Genomic DNA, 12,120 nt, shown 5'->3' on the forward strand with positions numbered 1-12,120 from the left:
GATGAATGTTATTCACACAGAGTCAGGAAATAAAATATTTCCTTGAGTTCACTTTATCCCAGCCTATCCCATGCACTGCTATCCTCTCTTTATTACACTATCCTTACCACCAATTCAGTTAGGTGATGTCAGGAGAAAGCTTCCCTGTCACACATGCACAGTGCAACCAGTACACCATTTGGATAATATGCGGTAGCATTGTCCTTAAGGAAAATACATTAAATTCTACTTAAAATATTTGTAAACACTGAGTGTAAAATAGTAAGACTTTACTGTATAAAAACTAAAGGATGTTTCACTTACGTATATGTGAGTTAAATTAAGGGGACAAGAAGGGGCTACAGATAAAATTGTGACATTTAGAATGTAGTCCAATGATGAACTGCACCTAGGAGCTCATGAAAAATTCAGATTTCCAGCAACAATTACACAGGACAACATGGAAATTCTTCAGAATTCTGAAAATAAATCTACCATCTGACATAGCCATTTCTCCCTCTGAGCTTCCCATGCATTCTTGGTTACCTTTGTAGGAATCAACTTCCTTGGAATTCTGGGAGTTAATCAGGAGTTGCAGAAAGTCCACTCGGTGCTGAAAGAGAGGTCAAAGACAAGATAACCCCATATCAGAAGTCCATCAGGAGCTCAGCACTGCGGCTGCTTTCTGAGGAGACCACACTCAAGTCTAGAGGTCTGCCTGGAGTGGCCTGAGTCATCATCTTAATGCTATATCTCAGAACGATCATATGGTTGAAACCCCAAAACCTGGGGAAAAAAGAACATCCTCATGCAAGTAGCATCAGATTTACCTTTTTGTTATCTTTGAGACGTTCTTCTTTAATCTTTTGAACAAAGGTTTTCAAAAAATCTGTAACATCTCTGGTGTACTTACTGATATTCAATGCTTCACATACTGGGGTAAGGAAAGGAAAGAGTGCTACAGGAGAAAGAAAAAAAAAGAAATGATAATGAAAAGCAAAATTTATGTGACACAATTACAATCTCTGAATCAGGACAGTGAAAGTCCTCAGGGTTCTCAACAAGGAAGCATTCCCTCAGCATTTTCTTTAGTTTTCCAGAACAAACACTGAGCAATTGCACAACCACATACAGAGGCCATTGCTAGAATGGACCATCAATGGCCTTTTCTCCATTTTTGCAATGAAAGGGCCCTGGACTGAAACTCACTAGATAGAATGGCACAAGTGACTGCAAATGAAGAACAGGGTACTGAACATATTCCTTAAAATGAACTGTAGACCCATGGTGACGCAACTTAGAAAACAACCTAAGAGAAATCTAATCAGAAGTGCAATGACCAAGAGCAAACGAAGAGACAGGCACAATGAATATTATAATGCCTCCCCCACAAAAAGAAGTAAAAAAATTTTATCAACTGTGAAGTAAACTGAGGAATGCATTGAGGAAATGGGGGATAAAGAATTTTAAAATTGACATTCCTTTGCTGAGATGGTGAGGGAATTGGGATGGGAGTCTGAGGATATGGGCTTGGTAGGGGGAGGAGGATATATCACCAGTGGGGCACATGAAGGCCTTAGAGTTCACATCTAAGCAGGCAAGCAAACCTGGAGAATTCCTCATGTTCTTGGTGCCAGGTGAGGTGAGGATAGGGGCAGGCAGAGCCACAGGGCAAAATGCTTTTCTGGTGAGCTGGCTGAACAGGCCTGGAATACTTCATTAGGCATGAATTATGGGTGGATAAAGGGGTAAAGCAATAGGCTAGCACATGTACCAGGAGCTTGGGACTTTGGTGGGCAGGTAGAGCTCTGGACCAGCACACCACTCACTACGCTTGCAAAGGTTGAGCTGCAGAACACAGGCACTGATGGGCAAAATGATTGTGGATTCATTAGGGAAAGGGGTAAAGGGATTTGGGGAAGGCAGGACCACTCAGGGAGTTTGTTGCAGTAAGAAATGATTCCTGAGGAACTCCCAGCAACAAGGCCATTGTACTTGAGAGCTGACCATATGGAGGGAGAGGCTAGGTCTGGGTCTGACTGATGGACTGCAAAATGGCAGAACTGAGCTGGGCTTGTTAGCATGAAACACTGCTGACCACCACATGCCAGCTCACACAAAAGCTAGGGCTAGGGTCCTTCCTGGCAGGATTAGATCACAGTATCTATCAGTGCCATTATAGGGGAAGGGTAACATTAGGCTGGCCCGTGACACCAGCACAATAGAGAAGCAGGTCCAGGGGTCGATTCTGTGGGCGATATGTGGGCCTAATCCTGTGGGATCACAAGTACTGCTGGTTAGCGGAAGATTGGGGATAGTGCTGGGCTGAGCTAGGCATGACCATGAAACCTGCCGGCACTCATGGATAGTGGGGGTAGGAACAGGCACAGCAGGTTCCAGTTGCAGCACCTGTATATGCACCACAAAACAGGGTATGGGGCAGACCAGGCCAAAACATTAACCAGCTCATGAAAAGGCTGGGATGAAAGGGCAAGCTATGCCAGGTATGGATCTATACCACCTGACATGTGCGGGATCTAGGTCTGGAATTGCACAAGGTGAGGAACTTTGGAAACTCCCCTGGTGGGCCATAGTTCTCGCTAGTGAACACATGTCTCAGGTCTGGATAATGGGCATGCTTTGCATGGTAGCTCCACCCAATGACAAGTGTGGAATGGTTTTGAAAGTCTGTGGAACAGGCAGGGCCAGGCAAACCTTAACGAAATGACAAGTGCAAAAATTATGCAGTAGTTTGGGTCATGCCAAGCTTGGCTATCATACCTACCAGTTTACATGAAGCAGAGATGGGAACAGACTAAGTAAGGCCTGGATGCAGCACTGCCTACAAAAGTTGTGAGTAGGGCCAGCCAAGTCAGGCTAGGCTACGGCATCTGAAGGCAAAGCGCAAGACAAGGGAGGGGATATACCAAGCTGGACCAGAGCAAAGAGTGCCATGCACATCATCTGTGCCTGGGAACAATCCTGGTTGCAGAGTTAAGGGGATGCCCAGGCTGAATAATGTCATATCTGGTGAGTGTAAGGTTAGAGTGGGGGCTGTAATCTGGTCTGGACATGGCTGCAATGTACCTAGGCAAGGGTGTGGACTACATATGGTGTGTGACAGAATATATTGCAATTCAGAACCCACTGGTGCTCATGAGAACCAGGGTGGATAAAGGACAGCCATGCGTGAGCCATGCCTGGGTGTGGACCAGGCTTTGGTGGGCTAAGCACCCAACAATGTGTGAGGTCAGGTCAGGAAAGGCCATTGTTCCTGTTAGGATAGGGCATATTTTAAGTTGGCTGGGCATGGACCCACCTGTATGTGAGAGACCTGGCACTGAACAATATCTGAGGGAGGAGCTTAGGGAACTCCTCTGGTGGTACACAGTCCCTGCAGGTAAACACAAGATTCAATACAGGAAGCAGCCAAGACCAGGCCAGTTTATGGCTCAGGTCTGGGGCAAGCTAGGATGGGCCAATTCATATGACCCTCTGGCGAATCTGAGCACAACAATGCAGTGTGGGTTGGACAAGTTGGACCACAATACCAACCAGTTCAGATTATGGCCAGGACGGGAGGAGGAAAGCAAGGCTGAGCCATGGTAGAACACCAACTGGCAAATGCCGACGTGAGGGGCTCATGCTAGACTGTAAAACATTTAAAGCAATAAAGAACAGCACACAGTGATCAAAGAATCCAAACAGCAAGAAGAGATCAACTGACAGGTTTATTAGGATTTTTTTTTTTATCTCTAAATTTACTTGTTTTTTCTCTTGCTTTTCTTTGCTACTCTGGGTAAAACAGTGCTTTGTTCAACTTCTTTTAAAAAATAGCTTTTTCCTGAGAACCAGGACTGGAGGCAGACCTGACTAGACAGGTGCTGATACCCACTGGCAAGAGTGTGGGGTGGAGGGTGGAGTCAGCTGAGATGAGTTAGGCTGCAATGGCCAATTATGTGTACAAGAGCTGAAAGGAAGGTAAGACAGACTGGACCAATCCATTGCACATGCTGGCAGACACAGAAACTAGGACTCGGGTCCAGCTCAGTGGAAGTTTTTGGAGGTCACTCTGAGTGGACTGTAGTTCCCAATGGTGTACATGAGGGCTAACTATGTGGAGGACAGGGTTGGGGTGGGCCACAGCACCCATTCTTTTGTGTAAGAAATGGGACTGGAGAAAATCAAGCTGGTGGAATAAGGTTATGACACATTTAAATAGACAAATATTAGCCAGGGTCAAGCAGAGAGGACACCTACCAGGAAATAGGAGAGGACAGACTAACATCAGAGGGGCATTTGGAGACTGATAGACATAGTAAAGCAGTGAATACAATGGTGTGGTGCTACAATGACTGAATACACCAGCAGCATTCAGCAAGTGGTGATCTGAACTGCACCAGGAGCCAGAAATCCACCAGAAACCAAGTGAGAAGTGGGACTCCTTGAGAACTCAGGAGGTGAACCCAGTCAAAGCATTGCCCAACCTGCTGGTTTGTTTGAGTTGACCAGGAGCAGAGACGGAGCAGCAAATTTCAAATAGGTGGTGCGGGAACAGGGTGGATTTTATAAACTAAGTCCACTAAAGCCAAATCGAGTGCCCTCTTGTTAGGGAGGCAATGGCTATGGGACAGAACTGTGCATGAACTAAGTTGTAAGTGAACACATTTGTGGCTCAATGAACTGCAACAATGTGGCATCCTTCAAGTTTCACACAAAATGGGTCCAGGTGGCCCCCAGACCTAATGGCCAGCAGATGAAGAACGCCACAAGTTTCACATGAGCTGTCATTTGGTACAGTGTGGCAAAAGCTTTGCCACTGTAGGGACAAGAGTGAGCTGCACATATGCTATCATCTTGGGAATTACGTGAACTGAAACTGGGAGAAGCATTCAACAGACAATGGTGCAAGAATAGTGCAGGGTTACAGGAAAGAGAGTGGTGAGCCAGGAGCTGAGATACGCAGACCATGGTAGAAGTCTAACATAAGAGCACAGATATGAGACTAGCTGAAGAAAGTTGTAAAAGTGACTGCAAACGAACAACCATGTACCAACCAGAATAAGTAAAATTGAGTTGCAGACCTGTGGGTGACAGAGCTTGGAAATCTGCCCCATAGAGATGAATCTGATAATCAGAAGTAAAATGACCAAAACAAAAGATGACTCAAAAGCACAATTTATATTACTGAAGAATCCCCTGCAGAGGAGCAAAAATCTTTGCCAACCTCAGGAATCATTGAGGAAGACATACAGAAAATGGGGGATACCGGATTCAAAACACTTGTTATAAAGCTTCTTATCAACAACAACAAGCACTTAAAGAAGGAGTTCAAGGAGTTTAAGGAATATGTTACACAGGAAATAGCAGGAATGTATCAAATGTAAGCTGATATATCAGAAATTCAGAATAGAGTGGAGCAAATTAAAAGTCTAGTAGAGAATCTCCAAAATGGAATGAAGGAAGCAGAAGAAAGAATTTCAGAATTTGAACATATTTCCTTTCAGCAAGGGGAAGCAAACAAAAAGCTGCAAGCAGACCTGGGTCAAGCAGAAAAATGTATTAAAAAACTGAGAAACACTATTAAAAGGACAAATATAATTGTTATGAGAGTCCCAGAAGGTACAGAAAGAGAAGCTGGGTTTAAAAAACATATTTAAAGATATAATAAAACAAATCCTGCATAATCTGCAGAAAGAATTGGGAAACAACATTCTGGAGGGGCACAGAACTCCCAACAGGGTTGAATCAAAGCAATCTTTACCATGACACATGGAAATCAAGCTCTCTTCAATCAAACATAAGGAAAGGTTCCTTAAATATGCTAGTGAAAATAAGCAATTGACATATAGAGGAATGGCAATTAAATTGACAGCTAATCTCTCACAGGAAACTCTACATGTCAGAAGAGAATGTTGCAACATATTACAGATTCTAAAAGCTAAGAATTGTCAGCCCAGGATAATGTTCACAGCAAAGTTGTCCTTTGTCTTTGAAAAGAAATAACAATTCTTCCACAATAAATAAAAGTTAAACGGATATGCCTCTTCCAAACCTGCCCTACAAGGGATAGTTACAGATGTTCTCTTGACAGAAAAAAAAGGAATAGCCCCACCAAAATGAAAGACAAATGTGAAGAACATTACAGTAAAAAACAACAATAGACTAAATCAATGAAGAACCCATTGCTAAAATGACAGGACTACATTGCCACCTATTTATATTCACCCTCAATGTAAATGGCTTAAACTCATCAATCAAATGTCATAGGAAGTAGACTGGATTAAAAAGACAAAACCCATCTATTTGTTACCTACAGGAGATACATCTCACCAGCAAAAATCAGTGGAAACTAGATCTCATGGATTTAGATGTTTTAGTTACATTTCTTCAAAACACGTTTTATTTTTCTCATTAATCTTTACTGAGTCAGGTCATACAGTAGCATCATTTTATTCATAACGGTTTTTATTTCCTTTTTTTATTTCTTCAGCAGCACATTAGTCATGCAGTAGCATGCTACTTAACTTCATGGTGTTTTTAATTTCTTCTTTTCTTTCTGTTGTTGATTTTGTTTTGTGGCCCTTCACTTTGGGGGATTTACACTGTGTAGTGGAGAATAACATGTTCAGATGTGAGGATACAGTGCAGTATGCAAGTCTGCTCTAGATCGAGAATGCACGTCCAGTGAAACTGTTGAAAATTTGACTTAACAATGGGATGCTGTCCATGCCCACAATGATGGATTTGTGACACTCTATTTTGAACTATGCTGTTGCAGAACTATGGGATAACTCAGTGCGTGGAGTGGGGTTAGAGAACGGGATAGTGGAAATCCCAGGGCTGATGGAACTGTTTCATAAAATGATGATAATAATAATAATAAAGCATATTAATAATTAAATAAACCTAAAAAATAAAGCGGGCTCGAGATGGATCTGACCTAGTAATTGCAATTATCAGTGTGAACATAGGATGATACGGGAGAAAGAACAATCTGTACCCATAAGAGTGGGTGCACACAGAAGAGTTGGGTCTGATACCACAGGGGACAAGAGTGCTTCCAGGATCCCAGAGCAAAACTGCTAGACTCATAACTCCAACCATGGAGAGAGTGGCAGTATCAGCGGTCTGTCAATGGAGGTGCATGTGTCCCAATTGGGCCTCCTCAGTGGCTTTGACAGAGCAGTGGACAGCACATCCAGAAGCACATGGAGGATATGCCAGGCCATTGGAGCCTACAGAGGACACCTAGTACCATAGCAAAGAGGTCAAAACAAACTGGCCAACTACCCCAATAAACATGACAGCACATATCAGAGCCAACTTAGAGGTGGACTGTGCCAACCAATGAACCTTGGAAAGATATCCTCATCCTTGCATCTGTGAGATCAATGTTGAAACCTCTTGAGCAAAACCCTTAAGGCATGCTCCAATTCAAGGACTTTGCAATGACATCGGGTGCCATGACCCATTCCTCGGTACTGAGGTGTTTTGGAGGCCGGGTGTGGTTTCTCCATTTACTCTGTCGTTCCCCATATACAGGAAGAAGGAGAGGAAAATGTAGACACGATGGTTTCATCCATTTCCCCCTGATCCTACACCTTTTCTACTTCAATTGACTTATAAACATCACCAAAAAACTTTCAAAAAAACAAAAATAAAAACTGCTCATTTCCGTTGCTATGTGTAGTTTTTTTAGTTTCAATTCATTTTGATGTGATTTTTTATCATTTCCTGCTTCCTGTTGACTTTTTCTGTTTTAATAATCCTTGAGATGCATTATCAGGGACTAAGATGGCCTACTGCGGAGAGCTGGTATAAGGTGGAGTAGAGAGAGAGGGGGATCAATCCAGCAAAGAAACAAAGCAGGAGACACAGAATTGCAGGGAGAGGAAAGGGAAGGTCACTGGAGTTCACTGAAGTAAGAAGATCTACACAGCATGGAGGAACAGCCATAAAACGACAGAAAGGAAAGACAGCACACTGCATGAAACTTGGTGAGTCATGGTCCCAGGCAGGGGGAAGGCAGCGGAGTCTCAGCTGACTCAGGGAAGACAAAGGAAGCTAAAAAAAAAAAAAAAAAAAAAAAAAAAAAAAAAAAAAAAAAAAGTACCCACACCTGCAGGGGCACAGGCCACTGGAGTGCTGGAGACCCTAAAGGTAGCTACAGGACTGAAAATAGGGGCCATCAACCCGTGCTGAGGTAGAGGACAAGCAGGGTGTGTTTTTCAGCAACGCACCTCCCAGCAGGTCAGCAGCTTTGAGAGAGTGCAGAGGGGATTAGAGCTGCGCTCTGGGGCTAGGTCGCACGAATCCCCGAATCAGCTCCAAATTGTGGACTAGCTGCTAGAGACTCCAGTGGAATCTCCTGCTGTGCTCAGCCAGAGCCCCAGAGGCTGGGCAACACTCTGCAGAGCCTCCCAACCTGGACAGTAGGACAGGCTAGCAGGGGCACGGCTACGTGCCTTCCACAGCTCCGCTCCTTTGAGAGAGTGCAACAGGGAAAGAAGCCTCGCATGGGAGTAAGGCAGAGTTGTGAACTGGGCACAGCAAATAACTGAAGACTCAGGCGGATTAGCCTGCTTTGTTCAGCTCAAACCCCAGAGGCGGGACTTTGCTCAAAAATCTGCCAACCCCAGCGGGCAGCACTTTTGACAGAAAGCTCCGGGGAGAGGAGCAGGGCACTGGGGTTGGATGCGCAGAACTTTCCTAGCAAGCTCAGGGCTGTGGATACCTAGCGGTGGGCAGCTAGAGGCTGGGGCAGAACACCCTACTGTGCTCAACCCAAGCTCCAGAGGAGGAACGCTGCTCAGCAGAGTCTGCTAACGTGGACTAGCAGAGACACAATAGTGTGTTTCCCAGCAGCTACGGGCGACTAGAGGCTGGGGCAGAACCTCCTGCTGTGCTGGATCCAAGCTCCGGAGGCTACTCAGCAGAGTCTGCCTACGTGGTCAAGCGGGGACACAATATTGTGTCTCCCAGAAGCACAGCGTCTTTGAGTGGGAGTTGCAGGGGAAGGGGCCTGGCACCAGGGCTGGGCCGCAGAGCCTCCTGACCCAGCTCAGGGCTGTGAACTACAGACTCCAAGCAACAAGCAGTTGGAGAATCAGGCAGAATCCTCTATTGTGCTCAGCTAGAGCCCCTGAGGCAGTGGTGACACCCAACAGATCTGCTGATCAGGGAAGAAGCACAGGCAAGCAGGGCCATAGCAGTGTGCTTCCCAACAGGGGAGCACGTTTGTGAGGGCATAGTAGGGTATGGAACCACAAGCTCTACATCTGCCCAAAGCAAAGATAAGAAGCCCGAGGTTGCAAAGTCTCTCATCTATACCCTATCCCCACTGGCATACGCAAGACAACACCTAGCCAACTAGCTGAAATGGAACTAGATTGCAGAGATATAAACCCAGGCGCAAATGAAACAAGCCAACACCCACCCCACCATCACTTGCTGTCAACAATAGAGTAAGAAGAATTACGCTTATGCCAACGTTCCATGCAGCAGCAGCTGCATCACACCTCCTATAGGCTACAGCACTGAGGGCAGCAGCTGTGGACAAGCAAGTCCGAGATTAAAATTCCAAAATGACAAGAAATAACAAAACAATGAGAAGTATCAGAAAAGTAATGACTCAGAAGAAAGATCAAGCACTCTCTCCCCCCCAAAAAAGACTAATCTCAATATCAGAGATGCAAGATGAAGACAAAGAGGAATTACCAAATAAGGAATTTAAGAAATTAGTGATAAAATTCATCAGACAGCGAGAAGCTCTGGGAAGAGTCCAAGGAATTAAAAAACCATGTCTCTGCAAAAATAACTCAAATCAAAAAGGGAATCCTCGATCTAGAGCACAAAATTGAGAGCCTAACCAACAGAATGAATACAGCAGAGGACAGAATATCAGAATTGGAAGACAATCAGAATGAAAGGCAGCAGCTCAGCAAACAGTTGGAGACAAATCTGGAGAAAGCCAATAGGTCCATACAGGAAATGAAAGACAACCTCAAAAAAATCAAATGTAAGAATAATAGGCCTTCCCGAAGGAGTGGAGAAAGAGATAGGCTTACAACGGGTGCTCAATGAGATAATACAGGAGAACTTCCAGAACACTGGAAATATAAATCCAGCACAAATCCAGGAAGGATAGAGAACCCCCAACAGATTCAACCCAAAGAGAGCCTCACCCAGACATGTAGTCCTCAAGCTCCCTTCATGCGAATACAAGGAAACTATTCTAAGACAAGTAAGAAGAAAGGATAAGATTACTTTCAGAGGAAGGCAAATCAGAATCACAGCCGATCTATCAGAAGAAACACTCCAAGCAAGGAGAAACTGGGATAAAACATTTCAAATATTGAAACAAAACAACTGCCAACCGAGAATAATATACCCAGCAAAGCTCTCATTTGTATTTGTAAATGAAATTAAATCCTTCAACAGTAAAGAGAAACTCGAAGAATACATCAGCACGAAACCAGCTCTAGAAAAACTCCTCAGGAAGATGCTAAACCCAGAAAGAAAAACTAAAAACCAAAATCAAAGATGGCAAATGGGAAGACCTCCCCACTAAAATCCATACAAGGAAAGTCAACCAATCAGAGATTTTAATAGATGCAAATACACACTTGCACGCTTACACGCACATATGGCAGCTCAAAATCACAACCTCTCAATATTATCCCTAAACACAAATGGCCTAAACTCATCAATCAAAAGACACAGATTAACAGAATGGATCAAAAAACAGAATGCAAACATATGATGCCTGCAAGAGACACATCTAACCAAAAAAAGATGTGAAGAAACTGAAAGTGAAGGGGTGGAAAAGATATATCACACCAATAGACAAGAAAAAAAGGCTGGAGTAGCTGTCCCAATGTCAGATGATATAGTCTTTAATCTGACAAACCTCAAAAAGGACAGGGAAGAATATTATATATTGGTTAAGGGATTGATCCATCAGGAAGTAATTACTAACGTGAACATATATGTACCAAATTCCAAGCGCCTAACTAAGTGAAGCAATTGCTTAGGGACTTAAGGGGAGACATACATATGCAAACAATAATTGTGGGTGATGTTAACACCCCATTAACAACAATAGATAGATCAACAAAACAAAAAGGAAGCAACCCTCCCAAATAATTCTACGAAGCCAACATTACCTTAATCCCCAAACCAGAGAGAGAACCAACAGAGAAGGAAAACTACAGACCTATCTGTCTGATGAACATCAATCCTAAAATACTCAACAAAATCCTAGCCAAGAGAATTCAAAAGATCATCAGACAGATCATTCATCCAGACCAAGTAGGATTCATCCCTGGAATGCAGGGATGGTTCAACATCCGGAAATCCATAAATGTGATACACCACATCCAAAAACTAAAAAATAAGAACCACATGATAGTATCAATAGACAAAGAAAAATCCAACACCACTTCATGCTAAAGACCCTAACCAAGGTAGGCATAGATGGAAAAACTCACAACATAATCAAAGCAATATATGAAAAACCCAATGACAGCATCATACTGAATGGAGAAAAACTGGAACCCTTCCCACTGAGATCTGGAACAAGACAGGGATGTCCGCTTTCTCCACTGCTATTCAACATAGTTCTAGAGGTACTCGCTGAGGCCATAAGACAAGAAAAAGAAATCAGAGGAATCCTTTTCCACTCCAGAATTCTACAAAACATTCCGAACAGAACTAACCCCAATCCTCTACAAACTCTTCAAAACTATAGAAAAGGAAGCAACCCTTCCAAACTCATTCTATGAAGCCAACATTACCTTAATCCCAAAACCGGGCAGAGATCCTACAGAGAAGGAAAACTACAGACCTATCTCTTTGATGAACATTGATGCTAAGATTCTCAACAAAATCCTAGCCAACAGAATTCAAAAACACATCAGACAGATCATTCATCCAGATCAAGTAGGATTCATCCCTGGAATGCAGGGATGGTTCAACATTCGCAAATCCATAAATGTGATACACCACATCCAAAAACTGAAAAACAAGAATCACATGATAGTATCAATAGATGCAGAAAAAGCTTTCGACAAAATCCAGCACAACTTCCTGCTAAAGACACTAACCAAGGTAGGCATAGATGGAAAAATCCACAACATA

General features: G+C 43.5%; 1 protein-coding gene across 1 annotated transcript in view; it reads right to left on the bottom strand.

The window, feature by feature from the left end:
* Window positions 1-12,120, bottom strand: part of LOC131483170 (cytochrome P450 3A6-like) — a 112,563-nt gene that overhangs the window by 7,655 nt on the left and 92,788 nt on the right. The window contains exons 9-10 of the mRNA XM_058680496.1: window positions 810-937; window positions 526-592 (exon numbers count right to left, since the gene is read on the bottom strand). Of these exons, the coding sequence (XP_058536479.1) occupies window positions 526-592; window positions 810-937 (195 nt within the window). The remainder of the gene's footprint in view (window positions 1-525; window positions 593-809; window positions 938-12,120) is intronic.

Source organism: Ochotona princeps, chromosome 24 (genome assembly GCF_030435755.1).
Source record: "Ochotona princeps isolate mOchPri1 chromosome 24, mOchPri1.hap1, whole genome shotgun sequence".
Taxonomy (NCBI): domain Eukaryota; kingdom Metazoa; phylum Chordata; class Mammalia; order Lagomorpha; family Ochotonidae; genus Ochotona; species Ochotona princeps.